Genomic DNA, 22498 nt, shown 5'->3' with positions numbered 1-22498 from the left:
TCCTTCATTCATTCTCCTTGCAGCGTCTTCAACAATTTGCTTCATATGATCGACCTTGTTGTCTGCTGCACTGGCTTCAGAGAGAGTGGCCTTCTCTGGTTCATCAAAGAGCTCCATGAACTTCTTGAATAGATTAGCGATCGAGGCAGTGACTTGGCCAGTTTGAGGAAAAATTTCTCCAGCTGTGTCTTCGTTGACCTTTAGCTTTTTGACATAGCTATCATCAAAAGTCACGTAGTAAGTTTCTTCTATTTTCCTCGAACGCTTGTTTAATACCCTGTACGCTTTAGAAGTGAGAGAATAGCCCAGAAATATCCCTTCGTCAGCTGTGACATCGAACTTGTTGCGGTTTTCTTTAGAATTAAAGATGAAACACCGTGAACCGAACACATGGAAGAATTTGACATTCGACTTCCTGTTGTTGATGATCTCATAAGGAGTGAGAGTGAAACGCTTGTTGAGATATGACTTGTTCTGTGTAAAACAAGCAGCAGAAATGGCATCAGCCCAAATATATAAAGGTAAGGAAGCGAAACTTAGCATGGTTCGGGCTGCTTCACACAAAGATCGGTTTCGTCTTTTGACAATTCCGTTCTGTTGAGGTGTGTAGGGAGCTGAGAAGTTGTCACTAATTCCCTTTTCTGCCAGGAATTCTTCGAATTCTCTATTTTTGAACTCCAATCCATTGTCGCTCCTGATGTTGCGAACGACCTTCTTCAGCTGTACTTCAATCTGCTTGATGAACACCTTTAGCTTGTGAGCCGCTTCAGATTTAAGCTTCAGAAAGAACACCCATGTAAAACGCGAAAAGTCATCAACAATAACAAGAATGTACTTGCTACCACCGATGCTTTCGATAGATGATGGCCACACAAATCAATATGAAGTAATTCTAGTGGTTCAACAACTTTAGTGTTTATTATAGATGGATGACTTTGACGACTCTGCTTCCCCATTTCACATGCAGCACACAAATGATCTCTATCGTACTTGAGTAATGGAAGACCTCGAACATGACCACCAGTTACGAGTTTGTTGATGTCCTTAAAGTTAAGATGAGAGAGCCTTCGGTGCCACAACCAGCTTTCGTCAGATTGTGCTTTGGATAACAGGCAGATAGCTGGGTTTCCTTTGATGGGTTTGAGATTTAGGGGAAACATTTCACCTTTACGCTCGGATTTGAGAATAACTCTTTTCGTCTTCTTCTCAATTATTTCAGAACCCTCATCGTCGAATGAGACTTTAAGACCGGTACCTCCAACAAGCTGAGATACACTGATGAGGTTGTGTTGTAGTCCTTCCACGTATGCAACCTTCCTTATCGTGAAATCACCGTTTGTAATCATTCCATATCCTTTTATGGTGCCGAAGGAGTTGTTCCCGAACTTGACGTTTCCATCGTTTGAAAGAGACCTGTATTCCCTTAGCTCTTCCTTCCTCCCTGTCATGTGACGCGAGCAGCCACTGTCAATGTACCATTCTTCGTCAAACTGCTCGTCACTGATAACCTGCAAAAATTAAGCAGATTTAGGAACCCAAAGTTTCTTGGGTCCACGTGAGCCTTTCACAGGAACAGGAATAGTTAGAGAGATGTCAACAAGATATGTTCATTTTATTAGTGTTGTTTCATCTTTCTTTTTGATGGTAAAAACTTTAATTTTATTGGGATTCGATGCTTTCGGTTTAGACTCTGGTTTAGCCGCTGAAACCTTCTGTTTTCCTTTTTGTTCAGTTGATGTTTGAGATTTTTGACAAGGAACAGAATGGAATTTGGAACGAGGTGGAGAAGAATTGTAAGAATCAGAAGAATTAGAGGAGTTAGAATGAGAGGGCTTAGATTGAGATGACTTCTTGGTTGAAGACTCTAGGTGACCCTTTTGCTTTTGATCATTGGTGGGACCGACCTTAGAGTTTTGATCTCTTTTGCTCTCAGAACCGAACCTTTGCTTTCGGTTGATGTAGTTCTCTGAACCGAACTTCTGCTTTCGGTTGGAGTCATTCTCAGAACCGAACCTTTGCTTTCGGTTGGAATCATTCTCTGAACCGAACCTTTGCTTTCGGTTGATGTTTTTCTCCGAACCGAACCTCTGCTTTCGGTTGTTGTTGCTCTCTTGCGATTCAACAGGATTTTTCTCTGACTTTAAGTTCTTGTCTTGATGTGAGAAATAGGCATTCTGAGATTGCCAAAACTGTTTTCTTTCAGAGAGATTCTTCCTGTATCTCTGATTCCTTTGCCGTTTTTGATTTCTCATCTGCTTCGGTTGATGATGGATATTAGCTTTCGGTTTCTCGTTTTCTTTGGCTGGTTCATTCTGAACTGATGAAGTTTCACTAGAAGGATTTTCTTCTTTTGCAGGAATTCCTTTATCTTGAGGAACATCTTTCGTACCGCTAGTACTTGGCACATCAAAGCTATCAGGTTTATTCAATGGTTCTGGCACATATCTGCCTTTGCTTTTCCATGAGGTCCTTTCAGACAAACCTACCGTTTCATCAGCGTTATCGATTGGAGTTGACCAGAAGAACTCGTCACAGCCATCAGCATTGTCCTCATTTACAATAGTTGTGAGTTCAGCATTCTGATGTTCGGTTACGCCTGTGACCTTGTACACTTGATTTGGAGTGGTTCTAACCTTTTGATATACTACTGCCTTTTCTGCAAGAATCGGGGACTTTTGTTGGGACATACGAGCGAACTCCACTGAATTTTCTGAAATAAGATTCTTGTGGTTTTCAGGTTCGCTCTTGACAAATTCTGAACAGTCAACTGTGTCCTCTACAGAAATTTCACTCATATTGTCGTCCTCATTAAGCTCAGATGCATTTTCAACATCAATTTTATTTTCTGAGCTCAAGTTGGCGTTTAAAGAGTCAAATTTTTGTATGGTTTCGGTTCTCAGTTTCAGTTTATCATTTTCATCCAAAAGGTTTTTAAGCATGTCCTTATGGTCCTTGGACTTAATGAAAGATTCGATTTTGTCCAGTCCATACATGTATGTCGGATTCACATCCTCAGATGAAATAACACTTTCACAATTATACGCTTCAGCATCAATTTCATCCTCCTTAAACTCAAGGAAGGGTAGAATCATGCGATGAATCTTTTGTCCTATTTCACAATCCAAATGAAGCTGAGTAATATTAGTGTAAAGACGTTTAGCAATCAGACAAAAAACATTTCGCTGTTTCAAAAGCTTTAAATTGTCTCTTTGTAAATAAATGTTTTCATCTTTTGTTTTGATTAACTCCGACTCCTTCAGTTCTATCCACATGCGCCGTTCCTCACTCTTCGAAGACACCCTGCTTAATTGGTCAGTTAGGTTAGAATTGGTGACTCGAGTTTGAGTTAAACTACTATCTAGATGAGAGATTCTTGAATTAACACTTTTTAATTCTTTTTCATATGAGCATTGTGGGACTTTAAATGAGACAAAAACTGATTGTACCTTCTTGATCAGTTCATCAAGCTCGTTGAACTGCACGCTGAGCGGTTTAGCTGTGAAGCACAAGTTCTGTTGCTCCTTCGTGTCATCATTTCCTCCATCAGTATTGCATCCCCTCATCTGAGATACATCAGATACCATCAAGCATCTTCCTCCACTGCTCTCTTCTTTCGCCACATAATCCTTTCCATGAGAAGGCTTCCTCACTTCATCATCTTCAGAGTCGGTTGACCAGACCTCCACGCCACCGAACTCATCATCAGCTACCGAACCCTGCACAATTAACGCATTCATAGAAGGGTTAGCAGTAGATTTCTTCTTCCTGATTTCATCTAGCTTTTTCTGCAACAAAGCTTCTTCATCCTTTTCCTCATCCTTTTCTGCCATCTTTTTGAGGACACAATCCTTTGCATAGTGGTTCTTTCCTCCACAATAATAGCAGCTTACTCTCGAATCTCCTTCAGCCTTTGGTTCCTTCTTTGATTCTTCAGCCTTCGGTTCTTCTTTGACCTTTTCTGAGCTATAACTCCCCTGCCATTTTCGGTTCTTGTTAGTGGGGAATCTCTTCTTGATGAACCTCTTGGGGTTCGACACCATCATAGCAAAGTCCTCAGAAGTGAGGTCATAGTCCTCCAAGTTGAGGTCTTCTTCATCCATCACAGCTTTTCTTTTGGACAGGAGGGCCAACGAACCTAGGCTTGAAACCACACTTTTCTCCTATAGCACGATCTTTTCTTGAGATTTTAGGATGCCCACCAGTTTCGCCAAAGAATAGGATTTAAATTGCTCGTGGGCTTTAACTGTGGACATAACTGCTCCCCACTCTAATCTGAGACCATTCAAAAATGTAACCTTCTGCTCAATAAGCTTCCTTTCGATGCCGTGTTTGATCATCTTGCTAAGAAGATGATTGAAGCGATCGAATGTTTAAGTCACAGTTTCTTCGGCTCCTTGCTTGAATTCACCAAACTCGGACAAGAGTAAGGTTTGAATGGAGTGTTCAAGATCTTCATATGTAGATTACAATTCTCGTAATCTGTCCCATATTTCTTTTGCCGTCGTGCATGAACTCACCAGCCTGAAAGTATCGGACTGAAGGGCGAATCTGATCAATCTTAATGCTTTGATATTGCACTGAAATTTATCTTTTTCGTCTTGCGCAATATCTTTAACATCTTTCAGAAGATCATTATACTCATTTTGAGTTTTAATAATCCTTGAAGTTGCTGAATGAGAAAAGGGTCCAGAAACAATTGCTTCCCAGATGAGGTATCCATTATCCTCAGATCCTATAACATAATCTTCAAAGTGATGCACCCAGACTTCATAATCATGGGTGTACAGGATGAGAATCTTCATTGTTGATCCAATGCTATTCGAAATATTAATAGGATTGGATTGCGACTCGTCCATAATTGATCGAATAACCTGTTCAAAGATCAGACTTGTAATATATCAAATTAGGGCAAAACAATAAATATCAAGATACGTCAATAATGAGATGACGGCTCAATAAATATCAATAAATGCGGAATAACTCTAATCGAAACCTTTTTCACAGAAAAGAAGTGTATCGATTACACAACCTCCTGCTCTGATACCAATTGATAAGTTAAAAACTAACTTGAAGATCAATTAGATCTATAAAACAGGTAAATTAATAAACGAGTAAACAGCAAGAACACAAGAATGGATCAAAGATGGCGAATGATTAATAAACAATCCTCAGAAGAGCTCGATAAAGAACTTCTACTGTAGAGGATTTAGGGTTTACAAGAACGATGAAGAAAATATGTAAAGCTATCAATCGTTACTCTTTCAATCGATCTCTAATATGCATGCAAGCACATTATTATATACTAAACCCTATCAGCTCACGGTTGGACAGGCCCAAAACCGGAGTACAAAACATGGACTATTAACCGAGCCCAATAGACGCAATATACAAAAATGCTACGCTACCCAACAAGCCCTATTTTTGGCTTATGATGAATTATGCTTTTGTCATTAAGAAAATATTGAGATTGAAAGTCGATTCTAAACTATTTATCATGATTTCGGCCAAAATAATTTGGCTGTGTTGGGTGCCGAATCTATTGAGTCGCATTTGACAGTGCATGGTGGTTTGGTAATGCTTAATATCATATTCCAAGTTTGAGTAAAAAATTTCTTTTTGACCAAGGAGAAACTACCATGATCTAGTTCAGGCTCTGGTTGGTTCAAATTTAAAGAATAATACAAATATGTGATAAAAATTACCTATCAGCTGTGTTCTTCAACTCCCACCAGGCCAGCCAGATCCGCTGCTTCTTTCAGAGCCTCCCTCCATTTCTCTGCAGCCTCTTCATTTTCATGCTTGGCAAAGGCTTTTTCAACTGCCCCGCTTTGTTTGCATACTTCAGATGGTTCCACATCATAGAAAACAGGGTAGGCAGTATGCACGTTGGTCTAGTGACACTCCATGATCTTCACAAGCTAATCCAAGCACCAAGAGGAAGAGGCATAGTTTTTGGAGAAGACAATGATGTAGAGTTTTGAGTCTTCAATGGATCCAATGAGCTCATCACTGATCTTTTTGCCCTTCTTAATTCGCTCATCATCTTTGTAAGCGTGAATTCCTTTCTGCTGAAGAGCATAATAAAACTCTAGTGGATGGATGAAGCAGAAGAAGATGCTATTGATAAATCGCTTGAAGGATCCTATAAATTCAAGTCTTTGTTGGAGAAAATTTATACAAAACAATTGCAAAGAATCTCAGAGGAGATAAGACTGGGAATGTGAAAGTCAACCCCAAAAATCACCAATGAAACCTACCAAATCCACAACTTGCAATTTAAGGGATATTTGGGATTGCTTATTTAAAACTTGTCCTTTTTTAAATGGTTATAAAACATATAGTAATTACATAAATGATCCTTGTGATTGTCCAAAATTACATTCCCAGTTCAACTTTTTCTTTTCACCCTTAGGTCCTAAAATGAACATGTCCTGTAACCATGATACTAAGTTTTCACCTTCACACCTCTTTTTAATTCTCTTGATCTCTGAAAGAATCTGTTTGTGAGCTCAAAATGAACAATGATGATACAAATGTTTTTTCGAAATGTACAAATAGAAAAGCACTGATTCGATTTTGATCCAATATAGTCTTCAGGTCATGAATTCACTCGAGGTATGTTACAGTGGCTCGCCAGAAATAACAAAGAAATATTGGATACATACTTATTTGAAGAAGACCATGATAATCTTCCCTTTGCCATCAGACTAGTGACTGGCGTCTTCAACTCCATCAGTTAACTAAAACATGATTAATCAACATTGATTTGCTTCTAACTAAAATTCCCATCTCAAAACCCTGATTGGAGTATCAGAGAAACTTAGTGATGATGTAAATGTATTTATCTTTCAGGTCATGGAAGAACCTTGATTCGATTTGGAAGATTGATGTTGGAGGTGGCAAGAGAAAACGATGAATATTGTATCCATGGCGGAGGTGGGAGTTCATTGGGTCGAAAATGTAATTGCCGGAGCCTTGGGTTTCCAGCCAGATCTGAAGAAGAGTTCAAACACTTGCAATTCTTCATGTTATTCGTGTTTTGGGAGTATTGGAGTTGGGTTTTCGAAGTTAAGATAGGGATACTCGGGAGGCGAAAGTTCTTTTTGGAAAAGTCACAAAAAGTCAGGTTTTCTGACTTTTCCAAAAAGTTCATTTTTTACTTGTATCAAAATTCAAAAGTAGCTTTTAAAGTGCACTTGCCAAACATCTTTTGCTTTCTATCTTTTCCTAAAAGATCTTTTGGCTTCTAAAAAGCTAAGCCAAACACCCTCTCAAGAAGGGTATGGAGTTAGAGCCATTGGACAGTGAAGAAGAGGGTGGGACAAATTCAGTTTTTTAATTAAAATTATATCTATTTATATTTTTATCTTTTCCTATGTGTATATTGTGTATATATATACCTATTCTATCTTTTTTAATAAAATAGTATAATTTTGTTTAATTTGCTATTTTCTCATAATTAGTAATTTTTCTTCACCTTCACTCTAAAAACTAGATATGTATATTTTCTATGATTTTACATCTACATTTAAATAAATTTACATAATTAGAAGGAGTATAATAAAGAATTAGGAAACATCTTAATCCTATTTGATTGGGATTTATTTAGGCAACAATTTATTATAAGCGATGTCTTAGGCAACAAATTAACAAGTGAATACTCTTAAAATTTTAAATTTATTTCCATTTTAAATGGTCAAAAAATAAGATGGGTGTCCCACAAAATCAGGGAGAGTTAATTTACATTCATTTATTAATCGTTGTAACCTGTCATAGTAGCAATGTAATATTATTCTGTAGTTTTGAAAAAGAAAGTGATTTGTACACAACAGTTTTTATCCGCACACAACATTTTATGCTTGATTGACTTGCACAATACAACAATTTAAAGAACAATTTGTTGTGTATAGAAAAATTTTGTTGTGTACGAATTACCTCCTTTTGAAAACATTATCTAGGCCTTCATTATGCTCAATTATCCACTAACCACATATTTTTTTGTTTGCACATCATCCAACAACCACAAGAAGAAAGAATGAAGAAAGAAAGAAAATAACATAAAGTTAGTAATTTTTTCAATTTTTGATTGATCATTACACTTTTCTTTGTATTTATATGTTGATTGATTATTGTCGAAGATTTTTATGTACAAGTTAATAAGCATATATTCAGGTTATAGATTAACTCATTGGGTATGCAGTTTTTATGGACCATGGTTGTGGTGGGTCTAATGTGAAACTTGATTGCAGATTTGTCATTAGACCATCTTCAACCCATCTCCATTTTCCCCCTATAAATGGAGCAAAAAATAGAGTAAATAGTGTTTCATCTCCAACCCTACTCTATTTTTTATCCAATTTTTTACCCCAAAAAGTATATTCCCAAAATATTCCATTTTTATAACTTATTCTATTAATTAAACTCTATATTTATAATTAATTAATATAAATTAGTATATAAAATGACATTATAAATATTAAATATTGCATTTAAATTATAATTAGTAGATAAAATAAACTAGAAATGTATAAAATAAAAATAAGAGGGACTAAAGTTGACAACCAAACTTCACCTCCATTTTTGGAGACATGAATAGTATTCCACCATATATGGGGGAATACTATTCATATCTCCAAAAATGGAGATGAAAATGGGGTAGAATTGGAGAAGAATGGCGAAAGAAATGGGGGAAGAAATGGAGTTTGGGAGTGGGTTGAAGATGCCCTTATAAGGCACACAACTATACCATTCAAGGCACCACACATGCATGAATTTTAGCAAGAGCATGGAAGAGGATTAACAACGGCCACTGAGTTGATGTTGATCTTTGGTGCTTACATATATAGGGAAATCTTAGACTATTCTTCTTTGAAATTTCGTTTCTTTGATAAACATGATGAACAAGATGAAATATTGAAGATGTTGAATATATTTTGGGTAGTTTGGACTAAATTGACTAGAATATGATTTCGAATATAAAGTGGCATCTTTCCGTGAATATTTCATTAGCCATTTATGATGAAGAAGTTTGGCAATAACCATTGATGACCTTTCGCTATAACGTCCAGAAAACTCATAGAAAAATTTTCCTTTTTAAATAATAAAACATTCAATGTATTTTTCATAAAATGTCATCAATGTCATCAATGATTTAAAAGAACATCATAGTATCAATAAATTATAAATGCAAAATCCAGTGGATGTGATGCAATCATGCCGAGCTTTTCCCTTTCGAACTGGAAGTACCTGAAAATGTTAAATCACATAACTATAAGTATAAAACTTAGTGAGTTTTCCCAAAAATACCACATACAACATATATATAACAACATGTAGTTGTGTCGGGTCTGTATCAACCCCAAGTCCATAATGACTGCATATAAAAGCATGTAGCTGTGTGGGGTCTGTAAAAACCCCGGGTCTGTATCAATCTCGAGTCCATGATGACTCTGAGCCTAAATCGACTCATGCATACAACATACAATCGTACTAGCAATAGTTATATAGACACATGCATCCTACATATACAAACCAGTGGAGCGATATTGGTGCCTTCAACCCACGAGTATGCTGAGAAGACTCACCTCAATCGATAGTCAGATAAAACTCACACTTGGGCTGTGATGCTACAAAAGCTCCTCACACTAAAAATATCTTAAACAACCATAATAAGCAATTAAGGTGAAATTCCATAATTGAGGGTCATTTTCATACTCTCTCCCTCTTTCTAGGGTACATGACTATTTTACCTCGTTATGGCTAGGACCCACCCCTCTTAACCCATCATCCATAATAACCAAAGTCAAAACAGGTCAAAGAGTCAACCCACAAAGTCAAAGTCAACGGTCAAAAATCCTAATATTGAGTCTCACATCGTGACTAATTGGTCACATCGTGAGAGTTCACCTGGTCCAATTGCAAAAACTTGTTCCCACTCAACAGAGTCAGTCATAGATTTCCCACTAGCTGACCTCACGATGTGAGCATAACTTAGTCACATCTTGAGTCTAAAAAACTCAACAATAAATGTGCCATTTCAATGTCACATCATGAGACCTTATGTCTCACGTCGTGACTACAGTATGAAGCCAAAAACTAATATTTTAAGTCCTTAATCCATTAAGCCTTTAAATCTAACTCTTCCATAAGCTTAAGGGGACCCTAAATGTCCATAAAAATGTTCACTTTATGGACATGCATGCACCATGCATGTCCCTAATCCATTCTAGGTCAAAAGTGGACATATGACACCAAAATCTTATGCATGACTCCAATACTTGACCACTTTCCAGATCTGACATTACGATGCTCAAAGAACCCTCAGAATCCATTGAGTGGCTAACTTTATGGATCTTCTTCACTCAATCTTTCTTAATCATAAAGAAATGGAACAAAAATCCTAGATCTAGCCATAAAATGAAAGAAAGTTTGAGCCTTTGGCACTTACAAAGGTCCAACAGCCAAAAGAGATGATGATCATGATGATAAGGATGATCCTTTGCAACTCCACCACTATAAAACTTGTTTTCCTTTCTTTTCTTCTTCTTTAAGCTAGAAAATGCACCAAAATGGCTAAGGATCTCTAAGAAGGTTGTGATTAGGGTTTCTAGAGGCTCAAGAGTGAGGGAGGATGAGGATGGGCAACCCTAGCCCTCTCATTCCATTAATACCTAAAAAATTAGGGTTTTGGTCATCAGACTTTGCTCACGTCGTGACCAATAATGGCTCACATCGTGAGACTCAAATATGTGAGTCAACTTGTCAATGTTAACTCACAACGTGACTGGGCATAGCTCACATTGCGAACACTTCCAAAAGGTTAAAATTTGTTGAAATTAAGTACCTCAAAGATCTAAATCTTACAACTCTCCTCCATTTGAATCAGACTTCATCCTTGAAGTCCTATGTCTCAAATAATTTGGGATAATATCCCCTCATCTCAACCTCAGGTTCCCAAGTCCATTCGAAACCCTTCCGATGTTGCCATTGCACCTCTACTAGATTCACCTCCTTATTGCACAATGTCTTCATGTTCCTATCGAGAAACGCAATCGGTCACTCTATGTAGTTCGGGCGCTCATCAACCTGAATGTCATTTAGGGGAACCACCACGGAGTTGTCGGCCCAACACTTATGTAACTGAGAGACATGGAAAGTGTTATGGATATAACTGAGCTTATCAGTAAAATATAGCTGGTATGCAACCATGCCCACCCGGACAATAATCATGTAGGGACTAATTAACCACGGGCCCAACTTGCCCTGCTTCCGGAATCGAATGACACTTTTCCAAGTTGACACCTTCAAAAGCACCATGTCTCCAACCTGGAACTTGAGGTCCGATCGATGCTGGTTAGAATAGCTCTTCTAGCGACTATGTGCGGTTCACAACCGATTACGCACCTGTTGAATCATCTCAGTAGTTTGGAGCACTATTCGGTACTCCCCATAATTCGATGCCCGACCTTGCCCCAACAAACTAGTGTCCAACATCACCTCCCATAAAAGCATCTCGAAGGGTGGTCGATTGATACTGGCGTTGTAGCTATTATTGTAGGAGAACTTGACCACTGGAAGATAAGTATCCTAACTCCTATCAAAATATAGCAAATACACCATGAGCATATCTTTGAGCGTCTGAATCATCCGCTCACTTTGTCTATCGGTTTGGGGGTGGCATGTTGTATTGAAATGTAGATGATGATACGAATTCAACGCTCTGATACCACTTATGATACGAATATGGAGGGGTTTGTTATCAAGTAATATGAAATACAACATAATAATAACTTAAGTGACAAGAAAACGAAAAAAGATAGATTTAATAAACAATCTAGACCTATAGATTAAGTATCAATGAAGAAAAATCAAGAACTATTGATTTGAATTCGAATCAACCTAGAAAACACGTCCTAAAATTGACAAAGGGGCAAGTAAGCAACTCAAAAGAACACCAAATCTCTTTAAATTCAAAATCCAACAATCTATCCATAATGTTTAACAAGAGGTGCTATTTATCGCCTAAAAACTAATTACAAAAAGGAAACTTCAAAATAAAAGGAAACTGCCTTATAAAGGCTTATTGACGCCTAAAATAAACCAAAACCCCTCTATAATCTTCCAGCTCCAACAAAAATAAGAGACCATGCAAACTCCTCGCAAAAATGACTCTTCGCATCCAGCAGCCTTGCGTCCAACATCTAGCACTAGCCGTTCACAATCAACATCAATCCGGGTCTCACACTCTCACTGCATATTTCGAGTTTTGCAATTCTACTCTTCCGAGAACTACATCATTTTACTAGGGACTACGACGAGTTGTGATCGTTCGCATCCATTCGCACCCAATCGTAACCAACACCAGCCTTGATTGTGAAATGTTACAATTCGCATTCACATCATCCCCTCCCTCTTTAAAAGGAATTGTCTTCAATTTAGTTGGTCTATCATCATCAATGAATATTGTGCATCCATATGTGTTAAAATACAATGAATATTGTTTATGAGATGTAACAAAAATATCAATAGAAGAATACTATGATGACTTTGTTTTTATACATTAATGTACTTTTATAATTAGTCAATTACTTTCTTAGATTTAAGTAAATTATAACACATTCTTGACTTACATAAAATATTTGGATAACCTGGCTAATGTGTAAGTAGAAAATTTACGGTGTCCTTATGTCTCAAAATAAAATATACCATAAAATATTTATTTTTAAAATGTTACAATATTGTTTGGTTAACTATTCGTTAAAAAATCCTTACAAACTTGCTATATTCATATAAATTAGGCGAACATTGTAACATGTGTCGGGCTATATTCATATAAATTAGGCGAACATTGTAAGATATGCATAAATAATTTTTTATTGTAAAACATAGACTTATATATGTTATTACAAATGTGGTTAGTATTATAAAAGGTTTTATAATTTTGGATTTTTTCTATTAAACGTTTCCCGGTTTTATTTTTTCTACGTGTGCAGACATTCACGTGGTATCTAATCAAATAAAAAAACACAATATTATATTTACCGGTCAGTAACTAATGTTTAATGGAATTAGTATAAAGCACCAATATTTCAAGAAAATATTCCACAAATACTATCAAAGAATATCAAAAGTTAGAATAAAATTGCAATCACAGGAACATTTTTGTAATTTACTCTTTTTAAAAAGTTTTAAATCATATGCTTTGTATCTGTGGACCAACGGAAGTAGCAATAGAAGACGAGCCATTCACCGATTAAGGCGTCCATTATGAAGACGAGAAGATAAAGTCAAGATTCCTCATACACTGTTGCAATCGCAATGGTGAACACACATGTTTCTGTAATCCCAAGACACAAACTAATTAATTGCCAAATGTAATCTTTCACTTTTTCTTTTAGTGATATTGGTCTCGGACTTATTGTTCATCAATCTTCAATCTTCACTTACTCCGAGTCTACTATATACTAATTGCTCCATTGTAGTCGCTAATCTTAACACATAACCTGATAACCACTCACTAGGATGATCCCAAACTGATGATGCTAGCACCTTCATAGATGATAGAGACAAATCAGAAATACTAAGGTACCCATCAGTCATTATACAATCTATCTATGATTTTGTATATTCTACTCTGTATTTCTTTCTTTTTCACTTTCATACAAAATTACATAGTTAAATACTGGTTGAACATTGATATGCACACAAGGTGTTTGCATAAATGCTCTAGTGACATTGTCTTGTGAATTCTGTTTTTTGTAATTTTGCTTTCTGTGATTTGGTATTGTACATTTGAATACTCTAGACAAAATATGGTTATAAACTTGATGTTAATAGATGATTTTATCTCTCTCTACTCTTGACTTGATGTTGTCTTGTGATACATTATGTTGTTCTATTGTAGCTTGTAGGTTAACTATTAACTTGGTTTAAACCTGTTATTCCTTTTGAAAATATATAATTCACTGTTGATATTTTGTGTTTAACATCATATATTTTTCTGCACAGCACCATGAGGAGAAGTATTATCAGCATCCTTAATTTATTATCTTTCTACATTGGTACATTATTTGATGACAACATTATGAAAGACTAACCCAAGAGTGTCCTAACTCTCTTTAATGTATCAGATGTTCTCTTTGAAGTCTCATTCGTTGGTAAATATTTTTAATTGCATACATCGTTTTATAAGTTCTCAAGAAAAAAAGATGGTAAATAGCCTTATTCGTGATTTGGTATGACCTCTTTTTAAGTTTAATGAAATTTGAGCTAAATGCAAGAAATAGCAATGTACTTACATTGATTTCGTTTATTATAGCATCCTACTTGTATTGACTTTTTGTATTACAGCATTATACTACGAAAAATATACCGAATTATTGATTCCTATTACAGCATTCTACTTTTAAAAAAACAATTATAGCAATGTTATCTGATTGCAAAGCAATTTCCATTGCTAGTATGAAAAAAATGAAAATACAATGTTATAATTGGGTAAAAGTTTCCAAAATGTAATGCCTTAGTAAGTAAATCTGAAAGTACTATGCTGTAATAGAGAGAATTGAAGCTCTAATGCTATAATATGCAAATAGATGAAAGTACATAAGTATCACCATTTTGGGTAGGACAAAAAATTACAACTTTTGATTCATTCACATTAGTTCCACCCTATTCAATTACTCCAAGTACTCAAAATTGAATCAATAATCAGCACATCCATAGAAGGCAAAGAAATGCATTGATAATTTCATATATTCAAAGTGTAAACCTTTTAAACTGATATTTATATGACAGATGATTCTTTCTATAAGAAAAAGATTGTACCTTAAATCTATTTTTCTTATTAAGGCATTGTAATTTTAAATCTACCCATTTCTAGCTTTGTACTTACAAATTTTATTAATAAAAGACATTTGTATTTTTAAAACGCTACCTAATTATATCACTGAACATTGCTTTGTATTTGGATGATCTTCCTCAACATGATATTTATTTGTATCAGATTTTTGAGGCATTGGTGTAGATAAAGGAGAGTTCTGCTGTTCAAATAAGCAACATTCCTTGTGTAAGTATTCTATTCAGAGAACCAATCGAATCACTATACCAAATGTAAGATTATTTTGTTGGCTATAAATCTAAGATTAAATCATGTGGTTGTTGTACATGGAAGTTCTAGAAAACAGGTATTTTCTGGGAATTTTGTTATGAAAATTCCAAAACACCACTGTAGGGAAAAAGTATTTTTTTCTGTTATATTCAATAAAAGATGATTTACTTTAAGTATGAAGAAAAAATCATAATACATGGTTAAAGGAACTCAAGATACTAAGGACAAGAATCAATTACATTGAATGATGTAAGCCAAACAAATAGTTTTGCAAAAGTTGTTTGCCAAATCACCTTGTGTGTTGATTGCTCTTCCCTACAAAAAATGGTTCAAACATTAGGATACATTTTAGGGTTACTTATATATTGGGTTTTTTTTTTTTTTTTGGATTAAACCTCAACCTTTTTTTTTCTGAAAAACACCTTGCATTTTTTTATTTCCTTCAAAAAGATTCTTGGCTTTTTATTTTATTTTTCAAAAAAAAAAACCTCACATTTGACAAGTTTTTTGAAAAAAAAAAAACTGCTGTTATAAGTTTCTAATACAAGGTCTTTAATCTGGAAAAACCACAATTATGATATTAACACTAGATTCTAACACAAATACAACTTTAATTAAATTGCTAATGATGGAAAAGGGAATAAAATTTTTGTGCGCAATATTTTTCACAAGATCCACATGTGTGGTTATAATAAGTTTAACATCCGATTCTTAAATTCTGAGACTGTAAAATGTATGATAAAAAGAATTGTCACCTTTATGATATGCCAAACCATCGCCAATTCTGAGTTCTAACTCAACATCTGAAAAATTAATTAATTTTGGCTTTTTTTCCGGGCCTTCTGAGCCTCTCAAAATCATCTTTTGAGACCCGTACATAGCAGTATGGACCGGATAAATCGAGTCGCACTTTTCCCGTAGTAATACAAAGACCTTTCCACAATAAGATGCTCTGCGGAAGATGACTTATGCATGTGCCTCTTAAATCTAAATATTTTAACCATTCTAAAGTTCCAAGTTCCTCAGGCAATTTCTTAAGTTGAGGAGAATAACAGAGCCAGAGATACGTTAGACATTTCATCTGACAGATGCTGTCAGGAATATCTTGTAAAAACTTACAATAGCTGAGGTCAAGATAATCTAGATATTCTAATTGGCCAAGATCCTCAGGTAACTTCTCAAGCAACACACAAGAAAGATCAAGAGATTCAAGATCCTTCAACATACAAATGCTATCAGGAATACCTTTAATGTTTGTAGATGACAAATCTAGCTTCTTTAAACATTCTAATTGGCCAAGATCCTCTGGTAGTTTTTCGAGAAACGAACAATAACTAAGTTTGAGAGATTCCAGTTGTTTCAACATACAAATGCTCTCAGGAACATCTTTAATCATTGCAGATGTAACAGTTAGCTTCTTTAAACATTCTAACCGACCAAGATCCTCGGGTAACTTCTCAAGAAGCACACACGATTTAAGTTTGAGAGATTTCAGATTTTTCAACATACAAATACTATCAGGAAGATGTTTAATATGTGTATGTGACAAATCTAATTGCTCTAGATATTCTAGCTGACCAAGGTCCCTAGGGGCCTCGGGAATACCACCGTGGAGTTTAAGTTTTTTTAAGCGTTGTAACCCACAAATGCTTCTTGAAAACGTATAAAGGTTTGTGCAAACACACATACCTACAGAAATAAGCTTCTCAAGGTTTCTAGTCAGTAAGGGCTGATCTTCTCTATAAAAACATTTAAACTGAAACTTTGGCAAATTACTGTCGGGGTGAACGGGGCATAATACAAGTATGGGCCCCACACTCAGATGTAACTCAGCTAAAGGACCAACCTCAAGTGATTCAACCTCACTACAAGAAGCATCCATATTTATTTCAAACTTAAAAGATTTAAACCTCAAGCAACCACTTAAGTCTAAGTAGACAAGCTTTTTTAGACATTCATCGGCCATGTGAAGTTCTACCAGATTGTAACACTCTTTAAGATCTAAATACTCGAGACACGGAGTCAACCCAATGTCAAGGTTCCTCAATTTTAAATTATTGAGTTTGAGGGATCTAAGATTTAAACATATATTGGACAAGCGAAGTTCTATCAATTCCGAACAATGTTCAAGATCTAACCGCTCAATATTGGGAGCCGACCCAAGGTCAAGGGTTCTCAACATTGAAAAACCGAGGTCGACAGTTATGAGCTTTAAACATCCACCAATCATGTGCACTTCTACCAAATTATGACATGCTTTAAGATTCAACATCTCGATATTTGGAGTAAGCCCAAGATCAAGGGTCCTCAACATTGAATAACTGAGGTCAAGGAATCTCAGTTTGTTAAGAAGCTAATGCAAAAAAAAAACAAGGTCAATATTAACAAAGCAATGGATATATAGCATTCAAAATGCGTGAACACAAAAAAAAATCAATAAAGTATAATTGTACCTTTCTTTCTCCCCCTTCCCAAAGTTGTACAATTCTGCTCTCAGTCATGTAAAGTGCAACAAGATTATCTGCTTGAAATGTTTTAGGTAAAGACCTAAAAGGGTAATGGTTCCAACACAAATACCTCAAAAATTTCAAATTCGAACAAAAACAGTCAATTTTACTTGCATCAATAGAGCCCACAGACACGTGAAGAAATCTAAGTTCCTTCATCTTCCTAAGACCTTTCATCACAATTTGTGGACTGATTTCCGTCGTGTACAACTGTATATATCTTGTCGCTTCAGTACCCTATAATTCAAAAAAGAATACACCATGAAACTTTTGTCGTAACAGATAAAAATGGATTTGCTCCAACTTAGTTATAGATAAACTTGATCCTTACCAAGTCATTAGCCAATATATCTACAATTTCTTTGTTAATCCACAATCGACTATGTTTGTTAGGGTTATCCGGGTGTGAACGACGAATAATGTTCCTGCCCATTTCTTCAATATGGTCATGCATGCTTAGATACTCTTCACCCCGAACATTATCAACAGTTATGAGAGATTTTTGCTCAAGAACTCTTAAACCATTTCTAGCATGAAATCCACAGCTTTCAAGTGCTTTGATTGTGCTTGCTTTCGACCATCCTTTTAGTATGCTTGCAACATTTAGGAATATTTCCTTGTAATCCTCTTCTAGATCGTCATAGCTTATTTCCAATTTTTTCAGAGTTTCCATCAATGGAATTATTTTTAGTCGTTCTAGGGCATCTGTCCATTCAAGCTCATTTTTACCACGAAGAAACGAACCCAAAACTTTAAGCGTCAAGGGAAGACCAGCAGCATAATGCACAACTTGCTGACTCAACTCTTCGTACCCTAGATTTTGTATCACTCTCCCAAATGCATACCTACTGAAGAGGCAAATTGCTTCCTCATCCAATAACAACCGGACGTTATGAATCGACTTCACTCCATGTGCAACAAGTACTTGCTCATCTCTTGTTGTAATGATAATTCTGCTTCCTGGCTTAAACCAATTTGTTTCACCGGCTAATGCCTCAAGCTGCTCTATATGATCCACATCATCTAGAACAAGAAGAACCTTTTTACCAGGCATCCTCCTCTTCATCATGTTTTTTCCGTCATAAACACTACTAACAGAGATGCCCTGATCATTTAAGACATCGGAAAGGATTTGGTTTTGCAACGACTTTAAACCGGACAAAGAAGCTTTGGAAACTTCTCTAACATTTTCAACGAAGCTTTTACCTTCGAATTGAAAGGATATTTGATCAAAAACAGCCCTGGCTAAAGTTGTCTTCCCACCACCTCCAATTCCCTTGATTCCGATCATGCGTACATCATTAGAACAAGTTCCCAAAGATGACAAAACATCATTCATCCGGGTCTCCATGCCTACTAACTTTTCATCAATGTTGAAATTGATGGCTCGTAACTCTAGTGAAAGCACTTCAACAATTTTTTGGATGAATTTAGCTTCGTGCCTGTAAATTAAAGAAGATTCAGTTAGCGTACTCAAAATTTCCACATCGGCAATTACTTTCATGAACTTAGCTTCGTCCCTATAATTTCATGTTTAACATTCCGACAAGATGAGTAAGAATTTGAGAATACAACATGAGACGCCATGCCCAAGCCTTTTACATCCAGGGTAAACTCAATGAAAGAATACTGCAAAGTGCAAACGTAATGAAAGAATACTACATAGATTGATGAAAGAAAAAAAGTGTAACAAGCATTCATATGAGAAAATAAACTAACAAATAAGTTGAAACTTTATACATCTGACTGCAAAAATAGCAATATACTTTCTAATTTTTTTTCTTTATTATAGGATTGTACTATCATTTTTTCTTATTACAACATTGTACTTTAATATTACTCTTTAATAAGGCATTGCATTATAAGAAATTTACCCTTTCTAGCAATGAGCTACCGCTACCTGTCATCCCATTATTTCTTTCCAAAGACATGATATGGGTAAAATTATATTGACTTCAAAAACCTAGTTTCAAGTTTCAAAAAGTCTAATTAATAAATAAGGGCAGCATTATTTTTTAAATTCTTTTCTTGTCATAATATAAAAAGTAAAAACAAAAAATATATTGCTGATATCTTCCATTTAGCCCCATTTTTTGGCATAGGGATTAATATTATGAATTATGCTTTTCTCAAATTAAGAAAATATTGATTTTGGAAACAAATTATGAATTGACAGAATTACTTGGTTGGTCCTTGTGGTTTGACAAAACAGGCATGCTGAGGACAACTATGATAACCCTACTTGTTTGGTCCTAGTGGTTTTATTTCTTTCTTGGTTAGTCCCCATGGTTTCATTTTGTTTCGTAACTGGTCAACAATTACGATTTTACCCTTGTTTGATTTTTTTAGTAATTTTTATTTAATTTTTCAGTTTCAAATTACTGTCCCCACCCTTTTGATTGGCCTTTCTCCCTTCTCTCGTCTATCTAATTGTGTAAAGCCTAAAAGACAACCCTTTCTCTCTTGAAAACACCTATCCACCTCTCCCTTCTCTCACTGTTGACCAATGGGCGCCGAATCTATTGAGTCGGATCTAACTCAGGCTTTATGGACCAGGTCGGTTCAAATTGAAAGTAAAAAAAAAAAAAAAAAAAAAAATGATGAAGGAATTACCCATCAACTGTCTTCTTCAACTCCCACCCAGCCAAATCTGCTGCGTCTTTCAGAGCCTCCCTCCATTTCCCAGCAGCCTCTTCGTTTTCATGCTTAGCAAAGGCTTTTTCAACTGCCCCGCTTTGTTTGCGGACTTCGGAGGGTTCCAAATCATAGAAAACAGGGTAAGCAGTATGCTCGTTGGTCTTGTGACACTCCATGATCTTCACAAGCTCATCCAAGCACCAAGAAGAAGAGGCATAGTTCTTTGAGAAAACAATGATGTATAGTTTTGAGTCTTCAATGGATCTGATGAGCTCATCACAGATCCTTTTACCCTTCTTGATTCTCTCATCATCTTTGTATGTATGAATGTTTTTCTGCTGAAGAGCATAATAAAGATGATCAACGAAATTTGTACAGGTGTCTTCACCTCTAAAACTCAAAAACACATCATACTTAAAACTCTTGTAAATGGATGAAGTAGAAGAAGACGCCATTGATGATGCACTTGAAGGATCCTATAAATTCAAGTCTTTGATGAAGAAAATCTAAACAAACGATTGCAAAGAAACTCAGAAGAGATGAAGTGAATAACTATCAGAACGATGGTTCAATACTTGTAATGTGAAAGTCAACCCCAATAAAACCAACCACACCCACAACTTGTATTTTTTGCTTATTTAAAACTTGTCTTTTTGTGAGAGCGGTTATAAAGCTTTGAGCGATTACATAAATGATCCTTCTGGTTGTACAAAAATAACATTCCCAGTTCGCCTTTTTTCTTTTTCACCATATGTCCTGTAATCGTGAAACTAAGTTTGTCACCTTCATAAATCATACCCCTTTTTAATTTTCTTGATCTCTGAAAGAGTCTGCTAGCAGCTGAAAATGAGAAAAAAATGACATGAATGTCCTTTCAAAATGCACATATCAACGAGCCCTGATTCAATTCTGATGGAATGATCACCACTAAAATGAGCTGGATGTAATATATCCTTCAGGTCATAAATCCACTCAGAGTTATGTTACAGTACCTCGTCAGAGCAACTTAGTGATAATATAATATATTATTGAGTTCATGGAAGAATCCTAATTCGATTTGAATGATTGATGGTGGAGGTGAATAGAGATAACACGAATATTTTATCAAACGGAAGAGGTGGGGAGTACATGGTGTTATAAAAGGGAATACCAGTTGCGGAGCCTTGGATTTCCAGCCAGATCTCATTCTATGACCTTGTGTAAACCTCTGCAATTCTTTCATCTTCTTGGTGCTTGGAAATGGAGTTGAACCATCTAAGCGGAGAAGTAAAAGTAGGGCCAACTTAAATTTCATGTTTAAAATTAAGTAATAAATATAAAGTAAATTTACAAAAATAATCTAATATTGTAATGATTTATCCCAAAATATCAAAAAATAGAAAATAGCCAAAAATAGTCAAAGAAAATACAAACGAAGCTATCTTGTTTGGGTTTGTCGTTCGCCTACGTAGGGGTATTCGTTTGGATGGATCGGTTTGATCTGACCCTATCAAGTAAATCCAAATGGAGTTCGATTTTCAAAACATAAATCCAAATAGTTCAAACTAAATTCAAATTCGATCCGATCAAACCAAATTAGAGTTCGGTTGGATCGGTTTTTTACACTTCGGTTTTTAAAAGGCAAAACATTTTAAATAATGTATAACTTAAATATTAGTTAATACTTTAAAAGTAACTAAATAAAACTTATTAGCTATGAATTATAATTTATAAACAATTATTAAGAAAAATTAGTTATAGTTTAATATTTAATTGACAAAAAACTTTTGATAAGAAATACATATTAAAGTACTATTTTGGTAGAAAGTTTCTAACATTAAAAAAACAATTTAGTAAATTTATAAATGATTAAAGATATATATTACAAATAAATAATAAGTTGTTATTTGGTTTTTTTGTACCATTCGGTTTTTATTTTATAAACCAAAACCAATCCGAACTCCAAAAATAATAATTCGGTTTAACTTAAAATCAATTCAAAAATCCGAATATCCGAACCAAATTGTCCAATCCAAATTGTCTAATTGTACAATTCGGTTTTAACCAAATAGTGAACAACCATACACGTACGACTTCGGCCTTTGACTTGATATGTTGAGTGTAGTGGTAAGCATGGTACGGTTTTTGAACCAAACTATCAACCACAAACCGTAAGGTGCGGTCTCTATATGGAAAAACCGATAGGTGCGATTTTTGTTTGGGTGTAGTTTTCCAGTTTTAAATTCGTATTCAGTTCCATTCGGTGTGA

General features: G+C 35.4%; 1 protein-coding gene and 1 long non-coding RNA gene across 3 annotated transcripts; one reads left to right on the top strand and one right to left on the bottom strand.

The window, feature by feature from the left end:
• Window positions 1-13436: 13436 nt before the first annotated feature.
• Window positions 13437-20868, bottom strand: LOC145052779 (TMV resistance protein N-like). Of its 2 annotated transcripts, XM_079000662.1 has the most exons (6): window positions 20227-20867; window positions 17945-19055; window positions 17560-17850; window positions 15862-17459; window positions 15346-15421; window positions 13437-13548 (listed from the first exon to the last, which is right to left on the bottom strand). In XM_079000662.1, the coding sequence occupies exons 1-4, from the start codon at window positions 20703-20705 to the stop codon at window positions 15918-15920; spliced, it is 3423 nt and encodes a 1140-aa protein (XP_078856788.1). In that variant the 5' UTR covers window positions 20706-20867; the 3' UTR covers window positions 13437-13548; window positions 15346-15421; window positions 15862-15917. The 2 variants fall into 2 exon arrangements, with proteins under 2 accessions (XP_078856788.1, XP_078856789.1); XM_079000663.1 differs by lacking the exons at window positions 13437-13548; window positions 15346-15421 and having other exon boundaries at window positions 15918-17459; window positions 20227-20868.
• LOC145052780 (uncharacterized) lies at window positions 13449-16753 on the top strand. The gene is made up of 2 exons (XR_013684187.1): window positions 13449-13584; window positions 15002-16753. It is a non-coding gene; the product is annotated as an uncharacterized LOC145052780 (long non-coding RNA).
• Window positions 20869-22498: the final 1630 nt, after the last annotated feature.

The sequence above is a fragment of the Lactuca serriola genome, chromosome 5, assembly GCF_051521515.1.
Source record: "Lactuca serriola cultivar US96UC23 chromosome 5, Lser_US96UC23_V15, whole genome shotgun sequence".
Classification (NCBI taxonomy): domain Eukaryota; kingdom Viridiplantae; phylum Streptophyta; class Magnoliopsida; order Asterales; family Asteraceae; genus Lactuca; species Lactuca serriola.
Note: the sequence above shows the minus strand (reverse complement) of the source record. Positions and strands in the feature narration are given on the sequence as shown.

Excerpts from the sequence above, each read along its gene's own strand:
- LOC145052779 (XM_079000663.1), bottom strand. The coding sequence starts at position 20,705 with ATGGCGTCTTCTTCTACTTCATCCATTTACAAGAGTTTTAAGTATGAT. Across the intron at positions 19,056-20,226 it reads TTGAAGAAGACAGTTGATGG|GCACGAAGCTAAATTCATCC; the intron begins GTAATTCCTTCA and ends TTTAATTTACAG. Across the intron at positions 17,851-17,944 it reads ATATATTGGCTAATGACTTG|GGTACTGAAGCGACAAGATA; the intron begins GTAAGGATCAAG and ends TTTGAATTATAG.